Source organism: Gobio gobio (assembly GCF_949357685.1).
Source record: "Gobio gobio genome assembly, chromosome: 17".
Taxonomy (NCBI): domain Eukaryota; kingdom Metazoa; phylum Chordata; class Actinopteri; order Cypriniformes; family Gobionidae; genus Gobio; species Gobio gobio.
Window position 1 is genome coordinate 49,160,078 of NC_137110.1, and position 15,984 is coordinate 49,176,061.

Below are 15,984 nucleotides of genomic sequence, written 5' to 3' on the forward strand. Positions count from 1 at the left end.
TGAGCTCCAGGAAAGCCGGGACTTCTTTCAAAAATCTTTAAATCTTTCAAATGATTCCGAACTCAAATGGCAGTATCTAAAAAGCAACAGCATATAAATCCAGTGTAAAGCGTATCTTACCGATGGGAGAGAGCTCTGCCACACTTCCGATGTAGGGACCTTCCAGAAACTTGGGCTCGCTGTCGTTGATGTCCTGGACTTTGATGACGAACTCTGACTCGGGTTCAAGCGGCCCGTCAGTCAGACGGTCTCGTGCTTGAGCTCGCAGGGTGTAGAAGGTCTTCTCCTCCCGGTCTAATCTCTCTGTGGCGTGAATGTCACCGGTGACCTCGTCTATGATGAATATAGTCCCTGCTCCCTCTCCAGAGATAGTGTACTTAATAGATCCGTCCCCTTCATCAGAGTCTGAATGGATCTGTCGATTAAAGCACAGAGGACACGCGCTGAGTTTGGGTGGAGTGGATAAAGTGCTGTTGTTCAAGGTAACTATCTGAACTATCTGAGTGCAAGGAAAGACATGTACTGAATTACAATACAAAGAAATTAAACAAGATACAAAACATTGAAAAATACATCATTAATATCTGAAAAATTATGTGCATTTACTTTTGTACTTTGATGGACCGATGGATGGACAGAATGATAGAATGATAGATAGATAGATAGATAGATAGATAGATAGATAGATAGATAGATAGATAGATAGATAGATAGATAGATAGATAGATAGATAGATAGATAGATAGATAGATAGATAGATAGATAGATAGATAGATAGATAGATAGATAGATAGATAGATAGATAGATAGATAGATAGATAGATAGATAGATAGATAGATAGATAGATAGATAGATAGATAGATAGATAGATAGATAGATAGATAGATGATAGATATGGATGGATGATGGAAAGAAGGATGGATGGATGGATGGAACAATAGATAGATAGATAGATAGCAACCGTTTTGCAACATAAAGAAGCCATATCTCAGCTCCAGAACATCGTACAGATATGGGGGTGGGCAGTTTTGTCTCGGGTGTTTCACTCTTCTTTCACTTTTTTTTGCCACGGCAAGCACCACTCACATTTTCTTCAGTAAATGTACATTCTAGTTAAAACTACACTACACATCCTCTTTGTGAATTCTAAACGGCTCAGACAAACAAGAAATCTGCACACAACTTCATGTTTACAAACACACATTTTCGTATTGTTGGATAAAGTTGTAAAGGCTAAGCGAGCTCATCATATCCATGTGTAAAACACCGTGATTCATCCATCGCTAATGTTGTCTGATCTGCCTCATGGGTTCAGCAATGTGGAGCGCTGCCATGTTAAAAAGGCAAAATTCCCAGTTTTCCATCCTCCCTTTTCCACACTGACAGCTCCTCTAGTCGTTGCAGAAGCCTTCTGGCATGGCATTGAGTCATTACTATGGCAACGGTTGCAGAGAAGACATACTGGATATTGACTACAAAGTCTGAGCAAATGCATTTCATCATTTACAAAATAGTATGGGACAGCCAGTCCTAAAAAATTTTTTTTTTTTTTTTAAATTCAAAAATCAAATGCCCTTGTTTACTTTCTTAATGCATGTCCCTGGTGGTTCATCAGGGTTGAGCAGAACACAATTCAATGTCATTTTTAACTAGAAATGCAAAGTTTGTAAAGGTAAACGTTGAACTTGTTTGAAAAGAGAGAAAATAAAAGACAGCAAAACTCATGATGCATAAATTCAAGTCTGTCCGTCCCTGCATTTATTCCCTATTAAACATCCTATTTCAAACTAGAATATATCACATTACAGAAGTGGAATGGGTTGCGAACACCACTTTAACTGGCTAATTGTGTGGTTCAGTTTACAGTCTAATGTCATCTGAGTTTGTTTGGAGTTGCTTAAATGCATTTCACCCAAACAATGACTTTTTGTTAGACTAAAACAATCTTTTGCATTCATCTATGGCTCAGTAATGATGGCAGTCTGCTCAAGAATCGCTGCTTTGGGGAGGTGGCACTCTTTGGAGACACAGCCAGCCGGAGGCTCATTATCTTTTGCAGTTTGGAGCCATTATGGGGTCCGACAAACAAAACAAAGAAACAAATCTCAAGAGCTCACCTCTACTTTTCTTAGGGTTTTCAGAAAGGTTGTGTGCACTTGCCAACTGGTCAGACCGGCTAAAGTAGCCCTCACGAAAAACAAGTTCATTCAGGGATACTTCTTTTAAACTGAAAATAAGAAAGTATACTTTCAGTCTGATTTTGATGTACTTCTCAGAAATATACTTAAAATTACACTTAAGTATACTTGACTTATACTGACCGAAAGGTCTAAGTTTATTTGGACTACAAATCTTTTGAATGAGATGCACTTAAAAGTATAATTAGGTATTCTAAGGGTGAGTTCACACTTGTAGTTCGGTTCGTTTGGTTTGTTTGGTCCGGACCAAAAAACAAAAACAAAACATATAGTCCTGGTCCGCTTAGCGTTCACACTGGCATTTTTAACAGCGAACCCAAAGTTACCGAACTCAAGGCATAGAGACAGAGCGACACGCGTCATAATCTGAAGACCACGCCCACCGGGGGGGAAAACAAGCAAACCGTCTCCATTGACTTTGCATTGCAGGAGGCTGATTGATTGGAGGCTGCCTCTTTGTCATTTCGGACTTAAAACAAAAAACTGAACAATGTCTAAAAGCGGATATGTGACAAAGTGTACAGCAAACAAGCTAAACAAAACCCAGAAGCAAAAACCAGAACTTTTTATAAGCTGTTGACCCAAAAAACGAGCGTTTAAGGACAAAAAAGTGGATTCAGGCCACTGAGACAGAGCGCGACACGTTATATTACATTGAGAACTACACCCACTAGAGGGGAACGTCATCAGAGACAGTAAATATAATATATAAAACGGACATTTGGATATTTTACTTTAAGGGTTAGTTCACCCAAAAATGAAAATTCTGTCATTAATTACTTACCCTCATGTCGTTCGACACCCGTCAGACCTCCGTTCATCTTCAGAACAGAAATGAAGATATTTTAGTGTAAATCTGATGGCTCTGAAAGGCCAAGACGTCGTTACAAAGTCCATCTCACTACAGTGGTTCTAAAATAACTTTATGAATCGGCGACAATAGTTTTTGTGCGCAAAAAAACCTTAAATAACGACTATAGTGATGACAATTTCAAAACACGGCATCATGAAGCTTCGAAGCGTAATGAATCAGCGAGTCGAATCAGCGGTTTGAATCGCTAAATTTCAGCAGTTTGGCGGTTTGACACGCGATCCGAATCATCATAGAAGAGTTTCTGTTGTGTTGGCAGTTATACGCATTATAGCAGTTCAATGCGGAAAAGGTCAGAATTTCATGATATGTCCCCTATAAATGCTTAGTTTTATGATCAAATCTTTGTAGTTTTAAAACACATAATGCAATGCAATACAATGATGATTGAGATATGAACAAATAAACCTTCCTCAAAAGCCAGATGACCATATTTGATATAAAAAAACAAACAATGTATGTATAATCAAGTAAACAAAAGCTGTTCATCTTAAAATATTACTAACAATGTAGAAGTTTACTTTTGCGGCAAAAAGACGCACACGAAGCACGTTTCTTTACTTGCTAAAAAGGATAATATATCAATCAGACGACTGTTATTTTCAGTGGTGAGATTGATGCTCAAAGTTTGACGTGAGCTATTGAAATGCAGAGGTAGCTGCACTGCTGCAGTGCTGTAATGCTCCATCGACTGGACCATTTTGGGTTTTCTTCAGCTTCAGTCTCTGCCTGTTTCCCATTATAATGTGTCTCTGTAGCCTGGCAAAATCTTCTAAACAGCAGTGGACAGAGCGAAATCACCCTCTCCATCATCGGCGTGTTAAATATTTGATAAAGTCTTAATTAAATAGCAGCTTCTATCACCCCCGTGGGGATTTTCATTAGGTATTTGTCGTAAAACATGGGAATAACGCAAGCCGGCCTGCAATATTGCATTCTTTTCCGTCCTCTTTCCTCATTTCGAATCCTGCCTCAGTCGAATAAAACATGCACTTGAAACTATCCTCTTTTTTGGCGTATCAATATTTCAGGAGTAATAAAAAAAAAAAAACTCTCTAACAGGAAGACAAAGAAAGCTGGGCAATATCTCGAGAGCTGGAGGATAAAAACATTCCTTTCTGTCTGTTCACAGGGAGAGTTTGATCAAAGAACAGAAACACACGACGCGCTCCTGGAGTCTTTTGTGTGCATTAGCGCATATGGAGATCATACGATCAACATCACATCTGTTCCCCCAATTATGAAGATAAGAATAATAACCGTTTGAACGACAGAACTGCTGAGTGCCCTGGATTTCCTCTGACTCCGCTGCTTTCCCTAATGAAATGAGAAAGCAGAATAAACATGCCACAGCATGAGTGAAATGCATCTTCTACCTGACAAACAACGCTATTGGCTGATGGCAGACTGAAGCGGTTCTTAATCTGCGCTCAGACTGACTGTCTCCTTGCCCTGGGCGGCGATGCACGCTCACATCACACCGCGGTAAATGGTGCGACGGGGTCTCGTCTGAGCAGGAGACGTCAAACCAAAGGTCATGTGGAGGTCTTATCCGCTTTAGCTAAAATATTTCCAACCCTTTTCATCGGTGGGCATTCTCAATACTTGATTGTACCGACTACTAAAGAGAGTCTTCAGCTAAATAGCATCACTTGAGCCTGAGCAAGAAGGAAAAGCTTTTCGTAAGATACCTTAGGATAAAAACACTACAGCTCGGGTGACCTTCTTTGCTGTCGACTGTCTACATAGTAAGCACTTTCTGATATAAGTGACTGATTTGGGACACTATATAGGGAACAACTCACACTGATTCCAAAAGAGTTTGTGATTATAATGTTGCTAAAGTAATGCTGCTCTAAACATAAACATACACCTTTTTAAAATATTAGTCAGAAATAAAAGTTTATTGAATCTATATAGACAAAGTATAAAAAAGTGTCCATGTTTTTTGTTGAGTATCATATTTGATACAGGCACGTACTATGGTGGCCCAGTAGTGCATAACACAACTAAATTTAAAAAGCATACATAAGTTCACAACACAACGAAAAATCCAAAACACAACGAAATCAAGCCACAACACAACGAAATAAATCCACAACACAACAAAATCAAGCCACAACACAACGAAAAATCCAAAACACAACGAAATCAAGCCACAAAACAACGGAATGAAGCCACGACACAACGGAATCAAGCCACAACACAACGGAATCAAGCCACAACACAACGAAATCAAGCCACAACACAACAAAAAATACAAAACACAATGAAATCAAGCCACAAAACAACGGAATGAAGCCACAACAAAACGAAATCAAGCCACAACACAACGAAAAATCCACAACACAACGAAATAAATCCACAACACAACGGCATGAAGCCACAACACAACGAAATCAAGCCACAACACAACGAAAAATCCACAACACAACGAAACAGCCACAACACAACAAAAAATCCACAACACAACGAAATAGCCACAACACAACGGAAATGCTCCCGACCACTAGGGGACTCTCGGAGTGCGGTAAAGTTAGTTTTCCTTGCATTGTTCTATAGATTCGCCAGGCTTACAAATATTTAAACACTAAGAACAGTTTTAAGTGTGCAGTTGTATATCGACATGAAATATCAATTCAAAATCACCTACGTGCATAATAGCTGCATATTTATACTGGAGAACGCTTTGACCCGCTGACACGGCGCTAAGGGAGCGTCTGCCAATTCCACCAAGTTGAAACGTATAATTTTTATGAATTAAAATAACGTTTTTTTTTTTTTTATTCCAATGTTGTGTTGTGCATTATTAAGTCCGTTTTACCAATACAATCAAGCTGTGGAATTTTAACATGTCTGTTTAAATGTTAAAAGCAATTTTTATTCATACAAATTATACGTTTCAACTAATTGGTGGAATTGGTAGACGTTCCCTTAGCGCCGTGGTATCGGGTCAAAGCATTCTCGCGCATAAATATACAGCTATAATGCATGTAGGTGATTTTAAATTAATATTTCATATCGATAAACAATGGTTAGCCTACATACTGTTAAAACTAACTGTGGTATTGATTTCTTTGTAAGATTGATTACCGCGCTCCGAGTGCCCCAGAGTGGTTGGGAGCATTTCCGTCGTGTTGTGGCTTTTTCGTTGTGTTGTGGCTTGATTTATTAGTGTTGTTGCTTTTTTGTTGTGTTGTGACTTGTTTCCGTTGTGTTGTGGCTTGATTTATTTGTGTTGTTGCTTTTTCGTTGTGTTGTAACTTGTTTCCGTTGTGTTGTGGCTTGTTTCCGTTGTGTTGTGGCTTGATTTATTTGTGTTGTTGCTTTTTTCGTTGTGTTGTAACTTGTTTCCGTTGTGTTGTGGCTTGATTCCATTGTGTTGTTGCTTTTTCGTTGTGTTGTTGCTTTTTCATTGTGTTGTGACTTGTTTCCGTTGTGTTGTGGATTGATTTATTTGTGTTGTGGCTTTTTCGTTGTGTTGTGAACTTATGTTTGCTTTTTATATTTCGTTGTGTTGTGAACTACTGGGCCACCGTAACAAACTGAGTAAAAATGCAGATAATATTTATATATGGCCAAAATATTTGAAAATAATAGTTTTTTGGCATTTAACAGTGTTGCAGACTACTTACATAAAATGCACATACATATAAGTCGTCACTCTATATCTGCCAATAATATGATATTTAAATGCTTAGTTTATGATCAAAGCTCATAACATATAATGCAATACAATGATGATTGAGAGATGATTTGTTGGAATCAGACAAAACATGACACCTATTTGAAGTCGATATAGTCAGCAAAGTCAATTTTGAGAATGTTTTATCACCTAGCAACAGTGGTGGAAAGAGTACTGCAAAAGCATCCTCAAATAAAAGTGCTGTTACTTGTCAAAAAATGGAGTGCTAGTAGAGTAAAAGTACCTGTCCTAAATACTACTCAAAGTAGGAGTAAAGAGTAGCCATTTTAAGAGTACTCAAGAGTAGTGAGTAGTGAGTATTATGCTGTGAATGTTATTCCACCTTATACCCTGCAAATAAAAAATGTAGCTTACTCTTTTATGGATGATTCTCAGGAAGAACAATAGTATTTCAGTGTTTTATTTTTGACTGCTAGCACTAAAAATACAGCCGTGTAATATTTGAGATAATCTGGTAACATTTATGGCAACCATTCTGTAGAGGTTTTCTTGCAGGTAAATGAAAAAAGGTTGTGTGACGCATGGAGTCACAGGACTGATTATTCGCCTTAGCCAATCACGTTGACAGAAAATAAATAAACATAATGCAGCGACGGCAGGTTTAGGGAAAATAGCGCAGTAAAAGTACCGATACAGCTCTTAAAATGTACTCAAGTAAAAGTAAAAGTACACTGTTTTTAAACTACTTAATAAAGTATGATTCCTGAGAAAAACTACTCAATTACAGTAACAAGAGTATTTGTAATTCGTTACTTTACACCACTGCCTAGCAAACATACCTTAAAATCCCTGGTAATAACACCAAATTTGGCACACCAAATCAAAACCAAATATCTATAGGAAAAATATACATTCAACTTTTTTCCCATGATACCACAATTGTTTGATTAACATTAATGAAACAGGCAGTCTATATTAAGACCTACCATACCGCACGGATCTAATATAATGTTACACATCAGATGTTTGTCCCCGATGGTTAACCAAACGTTCATTTAAGACATAACTGGTAATGTTTAATGTCTGTGTGAACACTCGCCAAGACAGATTTTGAAATACTGCAATTCTATGTATGTGTAGGCCTATTTGGGATTGGCGATATCTGATGTGTCTTTGTGCGCACGCTTTGAATCTGTCAATCAGTGTAAGATCATTTTGTTTACATCAGCATGAGTTTGGTTCAGACTCATGTCATCGAGAATTTGCTATGAATATTTACAAAGTTGGAATGTTGCGCAAATCATCGAGAAGCCATCAGAGCAAAGCATTTTTCATTGACAAAGGAAAGGTAATCCTCTCAAAAAACGTATAAATAAAGATACTTTTAGATGTTTAATTGCTATTTGGATCATTGGGATCACTAGACGAGAGACTAATGAACTAAAACCAAAAATTTTACTTGTTTTGCATTGATACAGTGATACAATAGATTGGTTAAAGGGTTAGTTCACCCAAAAATGAAAATTAGCCCATGATTTACTCACCATCAAGTCATCCTAGGTGTATATGACATTCTTCTTTCAGACAAATAAAATAAGAGTTATATTTAATAATGTCCTGGCTAATTCAAGCTTTATAATGACAGTGACTTGTTGGGTCATTTTTGAAGTCCATAAAAGTGCATCTATCCATCATATAACCGCTCCACACGGCTCCGGGGGTTAATAAAGGCCTTCTGAAGTGAAGCGGGTCGTTTGTGTAAGAAAAATATCCATATTTAAAACGTTATAGACTAAAATAACTAGCCTCCGGTGGTCAGCGGTACGCAAGTCGACTTACAGTGATAGAGTAACCCTTGACCCCTTGACGCATGTGTATTGAACGCAGAAGTGCAGAGGATAGAGCAAAACAAAACAAAGGTCATGAATTGAAGTCTAAGACGATAATTTTTAAAGAGAAATAGTGGAGGATTTCGATATACTCTAAGAGAAGAGGGGCTTGAGTTTGTTGTCCAGCACTATCCACGAGAGGCGTCAAAGCTTGAGATGCTCCTGTACATCCCGTCAGGGGTCACTCTTTTAGCACAAGTCGACTTGGGTACTGCTGACCGCCGGAAGCTAGTTATTTTAGCAGTGGCGTAACTTTGCTTTGAAAAGTGATGGGGACACCGCACAACTCGTTTTGCTATGTGTTTATTTAATACGGTGACGCATTGCTGCCACATACATATTATTTTTCCACTCAATTATGTAGTAATAACGAGATATGTCGTTTTAACAACATCCTTTCTCGTAATAACGAGATCTTGTGTCATAAAAACAACATCATTTACTTGTAAAAACGAGATCTTATGTTGTTAAAACGACATATTTTTCTCGTTAAAATGACATATTTTCTCCTAATAAGGGCATGTGTTGTATAGTGATGTGTGTAGGCTATATATTTTTTATCGACTATTAGTAAATATGGCAAAAGTTTTGCACAAATCTGTAATGGGAAAAAAAGCTTATGACCGGCGGAAAAATGTGTTAAATGAATGAATTACACTTTGTAGATTGTGCTTTTGCTTTAATACACACCTTCCGCAATCTATTTTTCAATTACTTTTAAAAAGTGGTGGGGACAATATCGAGCCTGGCAAAAAGTGGTGGGGACATGTCCCAGACGTCCCACCCGTAAATTACGCCTATGTATTTTAGTCTATAAAGTTTTAAATATGGATATTTTTCTTGCACAAATGCGTCACTTTGCTTCAGAAGGCCTTTATTAACCCCCCGGAGCCGTGTGGAGCAGTTATACGATGGATAGATGCACTTTTAAAAGACTCAACAAGTCACTGCCATTGTAAAGCTTGAAAGAGCCAGGATATTTTTCATATAACACTGATTGTATTCGTCTGAAAGAAGAATGTCATATACACCTTGGATGACTTGAGGGTGAGTAAATAATGGGCTAATTTTCATTTTTGTGTGAACTAACCCTTTAAGTCGAATCTCACTTTGCAGTCCTCCAGCCACCAGTAAGACACTGCCGATTTGAACTGGGTAAACAATTTAGACCCGAAAAAAAAAAAAAAAAAAAAAAAAAAACATCCATCTAAAAGTCTACCATGGACAAAGAGAGAGTGAATTGGTATTTTAGTGGTGTCACTAGCATGAAGTGGCTGACGGCGCAGTTGAGCTCCAGGCTGTGGCGACCTGCCACCTCTCGGGTCAGAACACTAACAAAGCAAACCTGTTAGCCGCTAGTCACAGTGAAGGAGGCTAGCCGACACTCCAAATATCTCACCTCTGATGAGCGCCGAGGCAAGAACAGCTACTGCAGAGCACACGGATTGTGACACCAGAGACACGCCGAAAGTGTGAAAAAATGAGACGCGCAGGTCAGAGAGTCAAACTAGAACAACCGTTGTGCTGAAATTTGTTTTGAAGAATTTGAATGCATCTTGGGTTGCACTGAGCTCTGCAATGGGTGCAAATATTTGTATTTAGCATGAATATTTCATAAATACTCAAAAGTGTGGGGTCGTGAGATTTTGAATGTTTTTGAAAGTCTCTTCTGCTCATCAAGGCTGCATTTATTTAATCAAAAATGTTGATTATATTATTAGGATTCAAAATAGCCGTTTTTCATGTGAATATATAGTAAAGTGTTATTTATTCCTGTGATCAAAGCTGAAGTTATCATCATTACTTATGTGTAACATGATCCTTCAGAAATCATTCTAATATGATTATTTGCTGCTCGTTAACATTATTAATTTTGAAAACGGTTCATATTTTTGTGGAAACCTTTCGTTTATTTGAAACATAATGTTTTGTAACATACTAAATTCTCAATGTCTTTACTGTCACTTCCTGACCCCAAACTTTTAGTAAAAACACAGGAAACATTATGTCAGAAGTCTTGCATTTGTTGTAAAAAGGATAATTATGAAAACCTCAAGGAAAGAAGAAGTGACAATCAATGCCACATTTCTACAAATCACTGAGAACTTCCAATGGGGCTTTTGATGAATTCATAGGGCCAGATAATTTGACAATTTTCATTTCGGCTCAAACCGCAAAACAAAACGTCTGACATTCTCAGACATTCTGAGACTTCAGCCTAGACAGCCGCACGTCGGGTCATGACAGCGCAAACCTCATCAGTAAACACAGGCCCTTTGTCTTGTTGAAATTCATTAGCTACACAACACGGTTTCTCAAGAGAAAGATCAAAACATTAATAATGGATTCATAAAGCTTCAGACAGCAATCAGCATGCACATTCTGCGGACACCCCTGACATTTCAACTATTACAATTCGTGGATAAAGAGATTTTGCATGAACATTGTGTTGATACATTTTCAACCAGGAGTTTTGGCCTGTCAGACAGAGATGCCTAAATGGGTCCTATTATGCCCCTTTTTACAAGATGTAAAATAAGTCTCTGATGTCCCCAGAGTGTGTATGCGAAGATTTAGCTCAAAATACCCCACACATCATATGTACAATATGTTAAAATTGTCACTTTTTGAGGGTGAGCAATATCGCGCCGTTTTTGTGTCTCTTTAAATGCAAATGAGCTAGTGCTCCCGACCTCCCGAAGAAGAGCTCATGTTAGCAGCTCCGATTACCTCACGCTGACCACTGAATATGTCTGAAACTGTTAAGCCTTTTATGTTCAAACTGGAGTCGGACAATGATGGAGAGACTCAAGAAGAATTGAAAACATTGTATAGTTTAGTTTAATTACATCAAGTTTAAGGCGCTGATGCTTGCCTACAGAGCCACCACGCGCTCAGCTCCTGCATACTTTGACTCGATTCTACAAATCCACACCCCCACCAGAAGCCTTCGTTCAGCTAAGGAGCGAAGGCTTGTGGTACCATCACAGAGAGGCAAAAAATCCCTTTCCAGAACATTTTCATTCAACGTTCCCAGCTGGTGGAACGATCTGCCCACCGCCATCGATCCGAAATGCTGATTCGTTGACAACATTCAAAAGTCAACTAAAAACAAGAACTTAAAAAAAATAATAATTATTATTTCCTTTCCTCTTTCTCCTCCTCTTTCCCTCCCTACTCTAGCCTGTGCTACACTGAGAAATGTACACGGACTAAGTATTTCAGGCACTTGTTGCGCTCACTCGACTCTTCACGACCAATCGCTTATTGTACCCCCAAAGTTGCAAGTCGCTTTGGATAAAAGCGTCTGCTAAATGCATAAATGTAAATGTAAATGTAATTACGGTTATGACTAATGTTGTCATCTTACTTTTATGACATGCTACTGCATTTGTGTTTGTACTGTATTGCAATAAATGTGAAAGACGGATGACGGCTTGAGCGACTCCCAAATGTGCTCGACTACAACAACTCTTCCTCTTGGGCCTTTGTTGGCCTTTGTTACGTGTTCCCGGGGCCGCGGTTTATGTAAATTGTAAGGTTAGTGATATCGCTAACCTGTGAAGAAACTTGTTGTAGTCCCTACCAGCCGTTTGTTGTAGTCCTTAAAAATCTGTAAAAGAAAATATCTTCCTTTGCTTTGAGCGTTGTAACTTGCAGATGTTGTTTATGCTCAAACAGCAACATTACATACTAATTAAAGTTTAAAAAGTGGATTTATGAAATCATAATCAACCACCTCTTTCAGAGGAAGAAATTATATGAAATGGAGACTAACATTCAAAGTAGGATAAAACTCTAAAGTCCCACTGAAGTGTCTTGAAACGCACAGCATTATTCAATGTGTTGAGGTCATTTCCACTGAAACAGGAAGAGAGGGCAGGACATATCGAACAGCTCCTCCCCTTTTTTAAAACAGCCAATAGCGTTTTGTTTGTCATCCAGAGCCGTTGAGCTCAGTAAAGCCTCAGTTCTCCTCCCAATCTCCTACATATCTCTTTAAAATACAGTATTCTGTGCAGAACTCAAACGGGTCTGATATGTTTTCTGGTCTGCCCCGACTCGATCAAATAATGTAGGGGGCGGGGCTTCAGATTCTAAAGAGCATTTGATTGGACAGAAAATCTGACAAGCAGCTAAAGTGCAGAGTGATGTCATCAAAATCATTGATCCATATTGGTGGAAGAGAGAGACTGTAAGTTTTGAACGTTTATATCTTCTAAATGCAAATGTTGTCATTTATTTTGGAATACACTAGCTTATAGATAACAGTAAAGCTAACAAATTCATACATTTTTGACATTAAATGGAATTAATGATAGTGTACTTTAAAGAGGGGGGGAATGCTGGAACGGTTCCAGTTCTCGATTCCCAACACCGATTGTTAAATAAATAATTGTTTATTATATGCTGGCTTTAAATAAATACATTCCACCTTCCTTTCAAACACTAAAGACAAAAAGTAATCAATGCATGAACGTTTGAACGGTTAGCCCAAGCCTGCAGGAAATGATCTGAACACGTTGAGACATCCTTGGCATGCACGTTACGAACACCGCCGTCTGTTCAGCGTCTCAGCTCTACACGTTCAAATCCTATCAATCAATGTTCGCCGCTTGTCTGAAGGAAGAGGCTGGCAGACTTTCAAAGCGCAGTGGAAATCTTTCCACTTTGCTGCGCTGCCCATATGGCGGGATGTTCTTGTCGGCGTTCGCCATGTAAAAACTCTCTTTCCACTGTTCACTTTTGCTGCCCTGCTGCCTTTCCCTGCAAAGAGACTTCTAATATTTATCGACTCGAGGTTTACATATGTCTGGACTACAAGGCTTAGCATTGGAGGGGGTGGGGGGGGGGGGCAGTGGCCTTTTCGGCAGGAAATATTGCAACTTTCACTCTCTCTTAGAGCTCTCTTTGCAGAAAAGGGACTGATGCGTAGAATTAACCTTCACAATGTTCCGTGTTTCTCCGACAAGCCTTTTGAGGTTTGAGAGTCTAATGTAAATAGCATAAGGTCACCGGAGGCTTCAAGTGCCGGAACACTCCTGAAGACGTTCTTACAAAAACACAAGACATCTGCTGAAGAAAAGACTGGTGTCATAATGAAGCATTATTGGCCTTACAGTTAATGGCTGCAATTAAAGCTATTCAATTAAAAGAATGAACGCGATACCAAAGCCACTTTAGCAGGAACAAAGGTTTAGCACTTCATGCAAAATCCATGAGATAAAGACAAAGGAAAAAGGAAAAACAACTCTATTCATTGAACAGGTCGCTTTGGCAGGACTCATTTTCAAAAGTCACTAATGTTAAAACTTTTTGATGATGCTCAACATGAAACAAAACCCATAATGTGACATTTCCAAGTGGCTTTTTGTGTTTGATTGGCCAAATCACACTACACAATGGGGAAACACGTGAACAGGTCCGTGTGAATGTACAGTATTGTTCAAAAGTCTATTTGTAGCGAACATTTGCACACATTTTAAAGGACCCTTCACATCTTCAGTATATTAAATGACAGTACATGGAGTGCATTTTTCTATTATTTTATAATGTTTCCGGAGGTGCTCTTATAATGTTAGTATGATTTTTACATACAAAATGGTCACAATAAAAGATAATAGATAATAAAAGGCATTTTGTTCAACCCTGATTTTAGCCTAGGGGCGTGTCTGCTGCGTAAAATGCCCACTGCTGTGATTTGCTGCTGTGAGACTTCAGTGTAAACGCCCACTGCTGTGATTGGCTGCTGTGAGACTTCAGTGTAAACGCCCCCTGCTGTGATTGGCTGCTCTGAGACTTCAGTGTAAACGCCCACTGCTGTGATTGGCTGCTTGAAGACTTCAGTGTAAATGCCCACTGCTGTGATTGGCTGCTCTGAGACTTCAGTGTAAACGCCCACTGCTGTGATTGGCTGCTGTGAGACTTCAGTGTAAACGCCCATTGCTGTGATTGGCTGCTTGAAGACTTCAGTGTAAACGCCCACTGCTGTGATTGGCTGCTCTGAGACTTCAGTGTAAACGCCCACTGCTGTGATTGGCTGCTCTGAGACTTCAGTGTAAACGCCCACTGCTGTGATTGGCTGCTATGAGACTTCAGTGTAAATGTCCATTGCTGTGATTGGCTGCTTGAAGACTTTAGTGAAAACGCCCACTGCTGTGATTGGCTGCTCTGAGACTTCAGTGTAAACGCCCACTGCTGTGATTGGCTGCTCTGAGACTTCAGTGTAAACGCCCACTGCTGTGATTGGCTGCTCTGAGACTTCAGTGTAAACGCCCACTGCTGTGATTGGCTGCTATGAGACTTCAGTGTAAATGCCCATTGCTGTGATTGGCTGCTTGAAGACTTTAGTGAAAACGCCCACTGCTGTGATTGGCTGCTCTGAGACTTCAGTGTAAACGCCCACTGCTGTGATTGGCTGCTCTGAGACTTCAGTGTAAACGCCCACTGCTGTGATTGGCTGCTCTGAGACTTCAGTGTAAACGCCCACTGCTGTGATTGGCTGCTCTGAGACTTCAGTGTAAACGCCCACTGCTGTGATTGGCTGCTCTGAGACTTCAGTGTAAATGGGATATAACGGGAGTTTTGGTGAGAATCCAGGACTCAGTCACTGATAAACTTGCGCTGTTTGATTGACAGCTCCAGCGAAAGGGAGCGTTCTTTGATCACTTTCTGTTCATAATTTATTCACAATTTAAAAAACAGTTAATATTCATGCTACTTAGAAAAACAATGCAAAGTTGACCGTTTCAATCATGGCTTGCAATAAACGATTTTGAGACTGTACATCTCTGGTCCAGAAATCACTGGTCACAGATCAGGCATTAGAATTAAAGGTTACTTAGGTTATGGCATTACTGTTTGGTCCATATCTTACAATAAAAGTCTGTTTGCAAAGCCTGAGCCGAGATGCGACGATTTATCAAAGAATCTACAGTGAAATGTACCGAACAAACAAATAAAAGACATTCACATTGAAAATAAGTAAGTAGATTCCTAGCATTAGGATCCTTTGGAAGGTAATGTTATGTATCTCTCTTCTCTCCTCGTCATCTTACTAACACGCCAGTGGGTGGAGCCAAAGACGTGATGATGTCGAAGTTGGCGTTCTATCGTCGACTAACAGAAGATTTGAGTTCTGAAACGTACACAGGGCCCTATAATTTCCGCGTTCACTGAATCGCGGACAGAATCGCGGAATTGGCATATTAACGCGGAATAGTGTTAACGAGGAATTTCATATATTTGGAATGAAATGCTGTTTTGTGTGGGAGAAGAACGTATGTCTGGGGAAAATGCAGACCGGGGAAAGCAAATCTGGGCGACACAACCCCATCGCGTCATTTTAGCTCCCCCTTCAAAACTATGAGAGTATGGCG

General features: G+C 39.3%; 1 protein-coding gene across 1 annotated transcript in view; it reads right to left on the reverse strand.

Annotated features, from left to right (window-relative positions):
* The window catches only part of cdh22 (cadherin 22), a 325,753-nt gene that overhangs the window by 145,740 nt on the left and 164,029 nt on the right, over window positions 1-15,984 (reverse strand). Inside the window, exon 4 of the mRNA XM_079840198.1 lies at window positions 121-415. Coding sequence (XP_079696324.1) covers window positions 121-415 — 295 coding nt within the window. The remainder of the gene's footprint in view (window positions 1-120; window positions 416-15,984) is intronic.